The sequence below is a fragment of the Mastacembelus armatus genome, chromosome 3 (assembly GCF_900324485.2).
Source record: "Mastacembelus armatus chromosome 3, fMasArm1.2, whole genome shotgun sequence".
Taxonomy (NCBI): domain Eukaryota; kingdom Metazoa; phylum Chordata; class Actinopteri; order Synbranchiformes; family Mastacembelidae; genus Mastacembelus; species Mastacembelus armatus.
Window position 1 is genome coordinate 14,067,820 of NC_046635.1, and position 15,030 is coordinate 14,082,849.

Consider the following 15,030-nt stretch of genomic DNA (forward strand, 5'->3'; position numbering starts at 1 on the left):
GAAGTCATTATATTTGGGCCAAAAAATCTCAGAAATAACTTTTCTAAAATTATAGCTACCAATAGACCACTTCGCTCTCAGAGTGCAGGTCTACTTGTGGTTCCCAGAGTTTCCAGAAGCAGACTGGGAGGCAGAGTCTTTAGTTATCAAGCTCCTCTCCTGTGGAACCAGCTCCCAGCCTGGGTTCAGGAGGCAGACACTCTCTGTACTTTTAAGGCTAGACTTAAAACCTCCTCTTTGACAAAGCATATAGTTAGGGCTGGCCTCAGGCAACCCTGAACCATCCCTTAGTTATGCTGCTAGAGGCCTAGACTGCCCGAGGACCATCGGTGCACTGAGCTCCCCCCCCCAACCCCCCCCCCCCCCCCCCCCCCCCTCTCTTCCTCTCCTCCCACCTCTCAGATTGGTATATGGTATATTCCACCATTGAATGTCACTAACCTTGTGCTCTCCCTCTCTCTCTGTACCTTCTGCAGTGTCCCTGGTCCTGGAGCTGTATATCGCTGATGTGCAGTTACTGGTCCCACCAACTTGCAGTGTCTATCTGTTGTTTATTGTTGCTGTTCTTTTCTCTCTGCTCTATCCACTCACCCCAACCGGTCGAGGCAGATGGCCGCCCAAACTGAGCCCGGTTCTGCTGGAGGTTTTTTTTTCCGTTAAAGGGAGTTTTTCCTCTCCACTGTTGCCAAGTGCTTGCTCATAAGGGAATTGTTGGGTTTTTAGTTTTAGTTTTTGTAAAGTGCCTTGAGATGATTTGTATTGTGATTTGGCGCTATACAAATAAAATTGAATTGAATTGAATTGCCTTTGGACAAAATGCACTCTGTGAAGGGTAGTAAAATTTGGAACAGTCCACTGCTTACAATAAGGGAGTGTTACACATTTCCCACTTTGAAATATCAACTCAGTGGCTGAAAGCGAACCAGTCTTGTGATAATTTTTAATTGTACACCCTCTATGTGTATGTATGTCTTAATTGTTACGTTTTTATTACCTGTCTAGTGACTACGGATGCAAATTAGTATTTTAGCTATAATCCGGCATGGTTACATTTGTTGTTGTCTCAATACAGGTGTTCATTAATGTGGATTGTCCCTATTAAATAAATAAAAATTAATTATTCTCACGATTGATACTATTGTGATGTCAGTGAACGAATATCTAATGAAGAATGCTAATCTCACTCTCACCCTCTCTTCTTACTTCTAACATTGTCAGCATAGCCTAGGTGCTCCAGTGAAACAACACCATAGACATTTCCATGTAATGCTGTTTAATGGAGCAAGTCTTATGTGCCCAGCAACCTTGCCAGGCAGTCATACTCTGCAACTTCTAAAATCCAACACTGCTCTCCTGGTAAAGGTGCTTCAGAACTGACGCCTACAGATTGTGCGTAGAAGATCTGGTCCAAAATAGATACATGAATATCACTATGTAAATTCATTGAGAATATATCTTCTTTTCATCAAATCTGTGGAACTTCTTTTGAACAGCAAACAAGACTCACCCTTAAGTCACTGATTCAGAATGAATGTTGCATTTTACAGAACTACTGCATTAGTGCCTGACTGTAATGCTCAGACAAAATATACCAAAACAGATATCTAACACATGCAGCACTTTATTTACAAAGTGTATCTTTAAAGAACAAGGCTGTTTCTGATAGCATACAGCTGGTAATCGAATTATAAAGTGTTTGTTTTGGAAAAACCATGAAAATAAAAAACAATGAAAAAGTGTCAGAAACTGTGATCAAGAGAACATATTTACTTTGTGAAAAGAGAGAAAATATATATATATATATATATATATATTTGTAATAAAATGTGGGTTATGTCTGTAAAGGAGTATAAAGACAACTTTTATTTCATTTTACTCAGATAATTCACTGTAATATCCGTTTTAACAAAATTCATAAAAAGCAGTACTGCAACTGCAGTCTCTTATAAGCAAAGTGGTGTTTGAAGCAGAAAGATTAAACCACAACATAGATATATAATCACTACATTTTCTCATTGAGAGAAATACTACCACCTCTTTTATACAAAATGTACATTATATATAAGTTGGCGCTCCATTACAAAATGGATGTTTTATAAACATTATATAACTAGGGTTATATATAATATATAGTTTTTTTTCTTTACAATAAATCAACTCTGTATGTGAACCTACTTATGACATGATTGATGAAGGCTTGTTATAACTGTAGGTAATCAGAATTCTGCATTTTTATTTACTGTGCTCTAGTTCCTATATTGATTGCTTTCTATCCAGTGTGTACTCACTGGTTATGATGTGGTTATTTAGCTACAAACCAAAAAGAACAACAAAAATCTAGAAAGATCCCATAAAAGTAGGCTTGTAACTACAAAATACTACAAAGACTAGGAGAAGCACTGTGTGTCTTCCAAAATGCTCTCAAAAACAAAGTACCTGTCTTTTGTTGATCAAGGTACTGCTTTCTGTGGGGATGCAGTTACGTAGACTATAAACTTTACTGCTGTCCCAATGCTGATCTTCTGCTACTTCTGCCACAGGCTCCTGTATGTCTTTCAGGCAAGTCACCTGACAGGTTGCTGATTCACAACTTTCTGTGGCTTGTAGAGACACACATCATCCTTCTCTGCTGGTATTTTGAGCTGGAAACTTATTTTTAGGGGTTGGTTTTAAAACCAACCCCGTCAGGGATGGCTCATCGGCAGGCCTGCTGCACCTGATTAATAAGCTCTCCAAAGCGATCAAAGAGCCCCTCTACCCAAGCTCCATTCTGCAGACACTTCTGCACAGTCTCCTCCTGCCCCAGATCTCCCGCTTGCACCCGCAGAGACGCAATCTGGAAGGACAGAACCAAAAACAGAACAGACTGCATGAGTTTCATATAGAATAAAATATTAAATGTGTAAATAAAACCTGCAATGCACTACTGAAGAGTGTGCATGTAAGAGAACATCTCACCTCTTCTTTACACATGAGGTATGTGTGGTACTTGTAATGTTGCAAAGAGTGGTACAGTGAAAACCAGTGAGTTTTCTGCTGGTCCACTGTGTACTCCTAAAAATAAAGAACAGCAACAATCTAAAACATCTGAAACTTACTTACACAGGAAACTTCAATTTTATTCAACTCCTAGGACAGCCTGACAGGAATGAGACAGTGGCCTCAGTGCTACTCAATAGCAGAGAGAGGCACAAATGGTGGCACCGCTCCCTCTACTGGATAGATATTAAATGCACAACAGATTAAAATGTTATTTAGTCTTACCTGTGGCACTTTGTTAGGCATTTTGTAGGGCTTCATGGTCTTTTTGTTGTAGGCCTTCCCACTGAGACGCACCTTGAATGCTGGGGTTTCCCCATCTTTCTTTAATTCAGTCACCACTGAGATCTCTGGGAAGCTGTCTAAAGCTGTCTGAAGACAAAGAACTCAGTCAAGGTCCTGTACTTTAGCCTAGTCATTAGAATAGATGCATAGTTTACATTTGTAAGCTTGTCTGTTAATCCTTTTAGTGGAAACCAAATAAAAATTTGCAGAAACCAAATAAAAATGTAGTGCCACATATTGAAATGGTACTTACCTTAGTTTACCCAATAGCATTGCCTTTTTTTATTTACAATTTGTTCTCTTTGTAATGATAGACAAAGCAAAATGTGTGTGGGATGGAAGCATTTCTACTTCTATTTTCCGAATGCAGTTAATGAATAAAAGAGACGTAGAGGAAGAAGTGACTGATGCAGAATATGTGTCAAGTGTGTGATTTACAACATAATCACCATCTCTCCTCCTCTCACTCCACTTCCACTCTCTTCTCCAGAAATTTCAAAGATGCATTAACATGCAGTTCCCAGGATATACCTACCTTAAGGACCTGACCTATGTGCAGCTTATGAAGTAGGCGTTTCCTGTTGTCAGTGATCATCCCATCCATTCTTCTCATATGTGGCAACAGCAGCTCATCTGAAAGAGTAGTCAGAAAAAGCTGAAAATGACTAGTTAACACATCACCCCATAGGTCATTCTAACTTTCTAAAAGAATTATAGCTCAACGTCCAAACATTAAGTCCACTCACCGTTTGCCTTCTCAAGTGCTGTCATCACATCTTCATCTAAGGCAATGCTGATAAGCAACTCCACAAAGCTCTTAAATGTCTCTTTCATGGTACGTGTGTTGAGGAACCGTGAAGCAAATGGTACTGGCGGGTTTAACTCTGAGTTTGTGTGTGTGTGTGAGAGAGAGAGAGAGTGAGAGATCAAAGATGTAGGCCACATCAAGAGGCAGAGAGAGACAGTGGGAAGAGATTTAGACCACAACAATTTACTTCATATCTAAACTAGAATTAAGGGTCAGAATAATTTTTCACCATCATCTTCACCACAGTCTTCAGCAGATGACCCTGAAGCAGTGAGCGAAAACTCCTCCTTCCATTTCCTTCTCTTCTTAGGTGGGGGCTCTGCCTTTGCTTTAAGTTGTTTGGGACGGGGCTTTTGGCTCTGGCACACAGAGGAAGAGGTGGCTGTCAAACCCAGTAAAGTCTTCACCTGAACACCCCTGGGTACAATAATCAAGAGTTACACAACTGAGGAAACATGTTCTAAAAATAATGCACCTACATCACCTACTATTAGCATACCTTAGCGAGTTCATAGGCTTGCAACGTGGCTTCCGACTACAAACTCGTACATACTCCCTTTTGTTAACTGTGTCCAAGAACTTCACATACACCCTCTGGTACATGGTTTTGGCATCACCAAAGTATCCAAGATACTAGACACAGGCAGGCAGGCAGGCAGACAGACAGCCACACACACACACACACACACACACACACACACACACACACACACACACACACACACACACACACACACACACACACACACACACACACACACACACACACACACACACACACAGACAGAAGCATTACTGGCTGCACAATTAACATTGATCAAATAGTCACACATGTATACCCTGCATGGGTGTGTCTGCTTTCAATTACACTGTTGGTGGCTGAGAAAACCCTCTTTCCATCTCTCAACTCAGGCACAAATTTCTGCAGCAGAGCCTTCTGGACCTTCCAGATGGCTGGAGGTTCACTCCCTGTTCTCATTGTCACCTGGACATATACATGCACATAACACAGAATATAATTATAAGAAATCGAATCAGTGAATGCTCAGCTTTGAGTGTACACAAGACCTGATATTGGTATCTTTACATAATTACACAATTTTGGATTGGGCACCTTATGTATTACAGGAAAAGCGATGTGTGTATGAAAGCAGCTTTGTTATTAGTTTTATCAAATGACACCTTGAATGACAGCTATATATCAATATACTGCAGACCAGGCATATTATATCCAACATTTAATAGAAAATTCCATATTCCTTAGAAAATTCCTCATCTCTGTGTACTCTGACCATTCAAGATAAATTCTCTTGAACACCCATGTTAACAAGCACTGATTTCCATCAATGTTTTTCCAGGCTGTACCTTCAAGTTTTCAATATCCTCATTCCTGACAACAAATTCGTCTCTCTCCCGGTACATTCCCTCTCCTCCACTGTCCGACAGTTCCTCATCAGTCAGTCCTTCGATGGCCACACTTATCAACTGAACAGCCAACTGCCCTTGAGGAGTGTCTTTGGAATCCTTTTTGGCCACAAACACAGCCCCCCCTGAGACAGCGTTGGTTGCTGGCATAGGAGAGGTTACCTGCAGCAAACAAGTCTCAGTCTGTGACATGGTTGGAACTTGGTCTGGCTTCATAATCGAACCAGGGATTTGGTTACCTGAAAAAGAGTTGTAAATGTATTGTGTTGAATAGAAACATTTATAAAAAGAAACATGAAGACAACAATTAAGACTTTTTATTTATACAACAAATCAAGAGATATGTTTTAGTATTAACCAAAGAGAAGAAAACTGTTCTAGTTCAAATAGTGGATGCCAGAGCATATTCCCCACAAAAAATAACTTGAACCAGTATCACTGCTTTTAAGTATGACAAAAATAAAAAAAAAAAACAAAACAAAAAACAAGAAAGACCATACTACTGACTGTGTTTTACACATCTGCATGGGATTATTACATAAATAATCCCAGCAAAGATAGGAGAGACAGCATGTAAATAAGTTAGTGCTGAAGGAGTAACAAGTTAGTCACAGTTCAACAATTTTCTTTCACTTCAGTGTCTATTGAGCTGTACACACAGTGTTTATGGGGCTTTATGTGCCATTTCTAATCAAGGTATCAAGGTATATAATCTATATAAACATTATTCCTCTGCATTTGTTTTGAGGTTGAGTTATACTGTTCAATACTGCTTCGGTACTGACTGAAAATATACCAAAAACTGGTGCTGAAGGCCTGGTCAACTTCCTAGCCCTTTTTACCTATTTTATAATCAGTTTATGTATTAAATCAATGTTTTGCTAACTTTAGAAAAGTTTCTGTATGCCTGCTTGTACTTAGACAATAGGCAATATTTACAATTTTAAACTGACACTATGGCAATGTTAGCTCTTTTCAGACATGCACTAACACCTAGAAATGATATAGACCAAGGGTCAGCAACCCACGGCTCTTTCGCACCTCCACTGAGGCTCCCTGCGCATAAATTATTCTTATGTTGTTTTTTATGCACAGTAGGCAATCTTTCTGTTATTTTGGAGTTCAGACCGGAGTTCATGTTTTAATATTTTGTCAAATAAAATATGTGCCATTGATCATGTGATGTCAACTGCGTGCCGCCTTTCTCTGCAGGCGGATAAAGACTGTTCAGCACCTGCCCTTGGTAAGCTAATAATGGATAAATCCAAAAAGAGAAACAGATTTACTTGCTTTCACTGCCAATGATGCTAGCTTACCTGTGCGCTTGATATGTGGTGAGAAATTAGCAAACAACAAAAAACGTAATGTCGAAAGACATCTCCAGAACAAGCACACAGGATTTGCTGAAAAGTACCCAGCTGGAGAGGAGTGAAAAAGAGTGATTTCTGAACTGTGTGTCAGTTTATTTTTTTCCCCTCTTCATAAGAGTTTGGGGATTCTTCTTTGTTATAATGAATAAATAACAATAAAATGTCAATAATTTTGATTACAGTTCTATGATTTCATAAATGCAGCATAGGTAATTTTTTGTATATACAGTATAACTATATATACAATTTAATAAGCTTGCATTGTATCTTCATTTTAAGGATCAAACATGTTTCACGGCTCCCGATGACTTTTATTTAGGGAGAGGGGGGCAAAATGGCTCTTTTGACAATAAAGTTTGCAGACCCCTGATCTAGACTGTACATGGGTGAGTTGTACGTGAGAACAATAAGGTCTCCTTGACATCCATTGTCACTTGCTGGTGAGTTTTTTTTACCCTGGACTTTCAGCGGACTCTACCCTTCCTGGTCCGTAGTACAAAGTCTGTATCAAGTCCAAGCACATGTAAGAAAATAGCAGTGTATAGTCAGCAGTACACTAGTGGGTGGTTTGATGATGGTCCTATCATGTGACTGGTGCGAAACTGGAAACACAAACTACAAAGGGGGAAGAATAATAATTACCTTGAGAGAAGATGCCAGTGAAAATGTCTAACTGGAGAGATGACAAGATTCACAAACTTCTGTTGTTAAAGGCTGATGCTGAAATCGTTGAACAAATTAAAGGGATGTGGGAAACCTGATCGTTTCTGACCAAATAACTCGGCTACTTCTGCTCTGTACTTACAGCATCATGTAATGCCTCCTGTGTGCTCTACCCAGTTGCCAGCCTTCGCAGAGACCAAACAGACTATTTGAAGTATGAGAAAGCACATCTGACCTGCAGTATCTCCTAGTGTATGCCACATTTGTCAAAGGGCAACTCCGGAAAAACTTTGGGCCCAATTCTGCAGGCACAGTACAGAGATCATATGTGGCAAGGGCTATACAGACTTCTTATGACAAGTTTAAAAAGGGAGTTTTTACCTGGCCTTGTCTTCCGGTCTGAAGATTCATCCAGGGCTGAGAGAGCTGAACTGATGCTGTTCCTCAGGGCCTGGTTCTTCCCGGTGTTCTCCTCTTCATCTGAGCTGAAGGATGGCAGCGTCTCCAAGTTCTTTTGTAGCTCTTCATCCAGACGTTTCTGCTGAGAACTTGTTCCCCGACTCGCTTGGGGAATCAAGGATCCTGGCAGAGTTTGCAGTTTCGGAGGCAAAGTAGGCAAAATACATGGTGGTGGTTTGGATGAGGTGCAGGGCTTTTTGGGGCGGCTGATAGTTCGTGTAGGACTTGGAGAGTACTGCTGCTTGGGGCCAGATTTGATGAAGTCTAAGAAGGAACCAATAAATCCAGTTTTGACCTCTGGCTGTTTTTCTTCCACCTCACGGATTTTCTGCCTGATTCTCTCCTGCTGTAGACAACCATCAAATGTACTCTGTGAGGCTGATGGTGAGCTAACATCACTACCCCTGGAGTTTTGTCTCTTTGTCTGCCCACTGCGCTTGGCCACCCTGATCTGTCCACTGCTGTCCTCAAGACCACCGGGTTTGGTCAAGGACTTGGAGCGAGCCTTCTTTTTGGGAATGTCTTCATTGCCAGGGCACTCCATTAGGCCATCCTCTGTTTTAATACACTTTGCATTTCCTTTCACTCTGTTCTGGAGACCTGGGGGATCATACATTTGCCCAGTTATGTGACCATTACTTTCAGAGCTCTGTCCATCTCCATGTGTATCAAGCTTAGAACTGCTGTGGTGAACAGACAGATCCTGACAGTCTGTGGTTATCTGAGCTCCACTTAGTGTTATGGTCATGGTGTGGGAGTTAGTGTTGGCAATGACTGGCTGCTGTGCTGAGGAGAAATTAGGTGACATGTCCCTTATATCTACAGTGTGGAAGTGACCTTTAGAATCAATGGGGCTTGCTATCACTGCCATGTCAGACTCAGAGGAGGATGTAGCTTTAACAAAGTCTTGTGGTGCGACACCACAGGCAGCCACTGTGGCAGCCAAGATGTCATCAACATTTGACAAAATATTTCTGTCATCTGCAAGTAGCAGAGAGTCAGGGAAGCAAATGGAGTTTAGAGTAAAGTGGTTCTTGGCATCATTTGGCTGCTGATTTGCTGACTGGCTGTAGTTGTGTTTAGAGGAATCAGGGCATCCTGAGCTCTGTTCAGACACTACTGTTTCCTGCTGACTCTGAGATTCATCAACAGTGGGACCAAGCAGTTCTTGGTCCATCTGAAGATACTGGACATGAACAGAACCCAAACCTTGAGCTGGCTGGATACCTTGCACTGATACCACCTTTGAAGGGTTCTGATCATGGTGGACAATGGGCTGCTGGAGTAGAATCATCTGGTTGGGTTCAAGAAGTACCTGAGTACTGGGGACAGTGATAAATTGGGTGTGGGCTGCTGGGGTCTGGCTCTTAGACTGATTATGACTCTGATGGTTTTGCTGATGTGGCTCAGGGGATTTGAGGTGGAGAGGGTGCTCTTTGAGCTGCCCTGAGCTTAAGGGAATATGTGAAGATACAATACTGGAGTTTGTAGTTTTTGTGTTGGCAGTTTCTTGACCATTGGCACCGTTTAGATGAATGTGCTGTTGGCTCAGACATCCCATCCTTTCGTCCTTTACCTGTACTGTGTTTGGATGATCTAGTCCAATGAGCTGGTCATCAGAACGGGAATTGCTTCGGATAACACTTTGTGTTTTGTGATGATCATCTATTTTTGAAACAACATAGATAACATTGTTGTGAGGAGCCAGATTGTCAACAGTCGCAGAGGCCTCCAGGGATGAATGCTGGAAAGCCTCTAGGTCCTGAATAGGAAGTTCATCAAGTTTTTGTTTGTCATATGTTGGTTTTATATCCTGTACTGAAGCTCTTATGTTATTCTGTAAGGATTGAGCAGTTGAATGGTAGGTAGGCAAAGATGCAGACAAAATGTATTTATGGAGTTGTGTCTGTTGCTGGGACAGAGTGTTTGTGTAGTCCTGTGTAGAGTTTGATGTGGGCAGACTTTGCACACATGTGAGTGGGTAAGAGGAGTTAAGGGACTGGTTAAGGGATTGTCCCGTGGCAAAACTCTGAGACTGAGTCACCAAAGCTTGCCCTTGCGACTGAGATGTATAAGTCACAATTGCAGCACCCTGAGAGTGGGATGTAGAGTAACTCTCTGAGAGACACCCCTGACATAAGCCCTGGACTGGGGCTCCATACTGAACCTCCTGCTCCTGGCTCAGCCCAGGACTGGAGGAGTAATCAAGAGTCTGACTAACAGATGGCACATTAACAGATTGGCCAGAGAGGGAAGGCAAAGTTTTATAAAGGGAGGACAGTTTGTCTGAGGTGGAACTGGAGGGCTGTGACTGTGTGTGGGGGGTGATATAGCTTTGTGACAGACTGCTAGACAACAAGCTTGGCAGCTGGACTGACTGCTGGCTAGCAATCACTGAGCTCTGTCCTGGGGAAGGATAATGCTCAGGAGATCTTTCTGTTTGGTTCTGTGAGTGGCTGTGACTTTCTTCATCTCCAGAAGAGCATGGAGCTAGTTTGGAAGAGCAGTCTTTAGCCTTTGGCACTGAAGTAGATGAATAAGCTTGAGTTACTGAGTGTGCTTTGGACTGTGGTGCACCATTGACCCCTTGAGAGGAATCTGCTTCTGTGGAAGGGCTGCAGGAAACTGGGGTGTGATGGGATGGGTCCTGCTGGTAGGAAACATCTGTTTCACTGCCAGACACAAAGTACCCCTGTAAGGAGTGCTCAGAACTAGGCAACTGCTCTGAGGCTGTGTTGCTGCTAGAAGGCCTCTGGTGGTGTTTGATAACACTACATTCACGCTGAAGAGCTCTTTCAATAGAGCCTGAGAAAACTGTAGCTCCATAGGGTTGTGGGGCACCATGAGGAGCAGGCAGGGCAGAAGGTAGCAGGCTGAACTGGGGTTGCAGGAGGTGTGGTGCTGACTCCTGTGCTGAGCGGTACGTGGAGGACTGGATAGGCAAAGGAGAGCCCAAAGCAGGTGCAGAGAGATGATTGAAGGCCAGGGCAGTGGGAAGAACAGTCTGGCTTGATTTGAGATGTAGGAGGGGGTCATGGTGAGAAAACAGGCCATTGGTGGAAGTGCTGAAGACAGGATCCTGGAGAGCCAGGGAGGAGTTGGTAGCATAACTCCTGGAAGGGTAAGCACCAGTATGCTGATAGGATGACAGAGCAGCAGGAGAGGGGAAAGTGGCAGTAGAAGGCAGGGCACCAGTCAAATACAGCTCAGTGGTGGAGGAGTTTGTTCCTGCATGGCAGAGAATATACAATATGAAGCACAGGAAAGGCAAAATGGAAGGATATGATATAGAAAAAATGTAGCATATTAAATAAAACCTGTATTACACAAAAGATAAAACCTGTTACAAATCAAAAGGTTTAAAATGCATAATCACATCATATTATTAAGTCATGTTCATCCATGGGCAGCATGAGTGGTTAGCACTGTTGCCTCAGAGCAAGAAGGTCCTGGGTTTGCAACCTGGCCTTTCTGTGTGGAGTTTGCATGTTCTCCCGGTGCTTGCGTGGGTTTCCTCCCACAGTCCAAAAACATGCACGTTAGGTTGATTGGTGATTCTAAATTGCCCGTGTGGTTGTGTGTCTATATGTGGCCCTGTGTTGGACTGGTCATGGGGAGAAACATGCAAGACTCCAGATGCCTGGCAGGTTGTAAATCTGAACATTCTTGCTGTGAAGTAGTAATACTAACCACTGTACTACTATTTCACACAAATTATGTTCATATACTTATGTTAAATTGCTTTTAATTAAAATAATTAGAATACTGTATTCTCACCAGCAGGCCACGATGGGTGTCTAAAAGGAGGAATCAGTGAGGCACTAACAGGACCAGCCTGAAGGCTTCTAGACTCTATGGCTGACAGGAAGCTCATGATTGAGGTCTCAGAAGTATTACAGCTTGTGTCAAGTGTTCCTGAGATTCAAAGGAGGGAGATGAGCATAAAAACAAACAAGCTTTTGTAAACACAACCCTACTCATGGAGAAAGTTTTCATTTTATTTGTGTTGGTTTGAATAATATAAAAATATATGCTTTTGATCATACTGGGTAACAGTAACATGATAACATCATGGGTTTTCTAATAAAATTCAGTGTATTTTGAGAACAATTAAAGTCACCTCTAATATTTTGGGTAGTTGGCATAAGCCGCAGTGCATCATACCCAAAATATGTGCATGCTTTGCCAAAAGCAAAAGGTGTAAGGACTCTTCTTCTTTGGCTAAATGGGTACCTTAAAAACAAATCTTATAAGCATCAGTAACTAACCTGCTGCAGCAGGAAGGTGTGCCGTAGTGTAGGTGGGAAGCTGGTGGGTGGAAGTGTAGCTTTGCCGCTGAAGGAGCTCTGTGTCAAGGTGTGCTGCACCATAGCTGGGACTGTATAACAACACAAACAAATGCATCAGAGCTCATCTTTCAAAGCAGCAGCAGTGTACGAAACATTATGTGATCCAAGTAAATTACACAACAAGCATGTTTTGCGCTATTCATTTGACTAAATATGGACTATCTACTAGGTGACAAAGTCAGTAGCGTCATCGTATTTGGGGTGGCTGTGGCTCAGGGGGTAGAGCAGGTTGACCATGCACAAGAGGGTTGGTGGTTTGATCCTTGGCTTCCCTGGTCCACAGGCTGAAGTGTCCTTGGGCAAGACACTGAACCCCAAGTTTCTCCCGGTGGCTGTTCCATTCGTGTGTGTGTATTGACAAATAGTGTAAAAGCACTTTGAGTACACTTGAATGTAGAAAAGCACTATACAAGTATAAGACCATTTACCATAATTAAATAAAATACAACATTAACTTTATGACAAATACTTTGACAAAATTAAATTCTGGTAATGACATGATTCAACCCAAACCTTGCATGTATATATATGAATGATACTTTTTGGAGCAGGATTTTAGTATATAAAGCCTGTTGCTCACTGAAAAAAAATCAGTTTTACCCAGAATCCAAATGCAATCCAGTGGCAATAATAGGTTGCCTAATGTCAGCAAAGCTTTGGCTATGGTTTGTTAGGTTGTCTATGATGCTTACTTGTGTTATTTGCAGATGACTTTATTCAAAATAGAGAGACAAGAGACAAAATTCATAAGAAAGAAATAAAATCAAAGTTAATCAGTTGCAGCAAGCCTGATTCAAACTGTCCCTTTTTAAATGGATTGCCTAATCTCTTGTCCCATTATTGTCCAATTCTTTCTATCTGATAATAGTGCTTGTAGACAGCAACACATACTGTATATGCAGGTTCCTCATCATGTGAAGGTGGTGAGGAAGTATCTCAGATGACAAGTGAAGTAAGACTGCAAGTGATATTTTCACTCCATATGGAGTTATATAGTCACCTTTTAGATAGACCAACTGTTGAAATAATAGTTAATACCCTATCAGTGACTATTTAGTCCAATCGGCACCCACAAACCTGTGGTATTTGGGTCATGACATAAGAAAAACAGAGGTAAACCTTGCCTTTCTGAGTCTGTAATCAGCACATCTGTGTTTTTTTTAATTTTTTTATGAATTGTCATTATAGGAATTTAACTGATCGAGTAATCGTTGTAGTCTAGTTTATTGGATCATATTGTTTTATCTCTTTTAGAAGTGTTTGTGTAAATTATCTGAAAGGACTTCACAGCTGCAAAGAAATTTAAGGATGACAGGTTTCATATGTGCTCCAGTTGTGGTGTCTGTGAAAACGATCGTACTTTCCTGTTTCAAATGCTAGAATTTTGCATCAAGATCACTTTACATTATACTACAATACTTAGTAAAGTTAGAACATAAGAGTCTTGAGCTTGTCCTAGTTAGTCTGTTCAGTACTCTGGTAGGTTTTTGGCGCTCCGTTACATAGAATATAAATTAAGTTATACAACTAAGTCTCTTAACTACAATAATGCACAAATTGGCAGAGGCGTCGCCTCTTAACTGAGCACAAATAGCTTTTAACTAATTGAAGTGCTGTAACTAGGTAGCTAGCATTAGTAGCTAGTTATCTCTATGGTTTAGCTTTGGTGAGCACCGGTGGGTTCAAAAACAGTCTAATAAAATCAGTTTTCGCTGGCTAGCTAATAAACTTATTAGTTTTTAAACAACTCTTCTCTGTAGTCTGTACTAACTCTGTCCATAGCCATGCTGAGGAAACGGTGTGCTAGCGAAAACTAGCAAGCTGGGAGACAGCAACAAACGGCTAAGAAGCCACTAACTAACGCAAAGCCTCTTCAGCTCCAAACAATTTCCCCATTTCCTCCAATTCTTCAAGTGACCCTGACAAAAAGGGCCACTTTTCATCAGGCAAGAGCAGAGGTAGGCCCTCTATCACCGAAATTTCCTTCGAAAAATGACCCGCCCTCTCCTTCATCGTTTACCTTGGCTTGATACTAGATGTACTCCGGTCATAGGCCCAAGAAGCTACGGTCTGGGCTGGTGAAGCCAGCGCGTCCGCAAAACTGGAGGTCGGGTAGTTCCTGTCCATCATCCGGTGAAAGATTCACTTCCACGATGGAGCTTGGAGGAGTATCGGACACACATCGTAGCAACCCGGGTCCGAACCCCGATCAGTCAAGGCAGTTCGGACAGAGCCGTCCAGAAAAAACCGCCCCGAAGCGGCTATAGTCTGGATAAATGCGTACCTTTTCGTCAATTTCTGTTCATCTCCCGTCATGTAGAGCCGTGCAAGTCCTGCATGGTTTCACGTACCCATGTAAGTTGATTTCCCAGGATGCACCGCAGATTTTGGCTGGAAGTTTTTTTTAGTTTTCCTTAGTTCTCGAAAGGCTCAGCATGTAGCCCACCTGCATGGTTCCTGGGGTCACGTAGATAGATACCAAACCTTTCTGCAGCATTTGTTGTATAGTCTGCCTCTGCTCTTGTAGAGTGTTAAATGATTCTTGTTTGCAGTATCATGAAATTTGTTCTAGACGTACTTTGTGACACTTTTATTATAGCATTTTTTTCCTTTTTGAAACCATATACAACTT

At 41.8% G+C, this 15,030-nt stretch overlaps 1 protein-coding gene across 3 annotated transcripts; it reads right to left on the reverse strand.

Annotated features, from left to right (window-relative positions):
• Positions 1-1,840: 1,840 nt before the first annotated feature.
• On the reverse strand, positions 1,841-14,788 carry qser1 (glutamine and serine rich 1). 3 transcript variants are annotated; one of them, XM_026320458.2, is made up of 13 exons: positions 14,419-14,788; positions 12,318-12,427; positions 11,827-11,964; positions 7,972-11,277; positions 5,498-5,796; positions 5,001-5,117; positions 4,632-4,765; positions 4,362-4,549; positions 4,071-4,208; positions 3,860-3,957; positions 3,265-3,411; positions 2,959-3,054; positions 1,841-2,836 (listed from the first exon to the last, which is right to left on the reverse strand). In XM_026320458.2, the coding sequence occupies exons 1-13, from the start codon at positions 14,526-14,528 to the stop codon at positions 2,696-2,698; spliced, it is 5,022 nt and encodes a 1,673-aa protein (XP_026176243.1). In that variant the 5' UTR covers positions 14,529-14,788; the 3' UTR covers positions 1,841-2,695. The 3 variants fall into 3 exon arrangements, with proteins under 3 accessions (XP_026176243.1, XP_026176245.1, XP_026176246.1); XM_026320460.2 differs by having other exon boundaries at positions 14,683-14,784; XM_026320461.2 differs by lacking the exon at positions 4,632-4,765 and having other exon boundaries at positions 4,972-5,117.
• Positions 14,789-15,030: the final 242 nt, after the last annotated feature.

Excerpts from the sequence above, each read along its gene's own strand:
- qser1 (XM_026320458.2), bottom strand. The coding sequence starts at position 14,528 with ATGATGGACAGGAACTACCCGACCTCCAGTTTTGCGGACGCGCTGGCT. Across the intron at positions 11,278-11,826 it reads ACACCCATCGTGGCCTGCTG|GAACAAACTCCTCCACCACT; the intron begins GTGAGAATACAG and ends TCTGCCATGCAG. Across the intron at positions 3,412-3,859 it reads ACATAGGTCAGGTCCTTAAG|ACAGCTTTAGACAGCTTCCC; the intron begins GTAGGTATATCC and ends CTTTGTCTTCAG.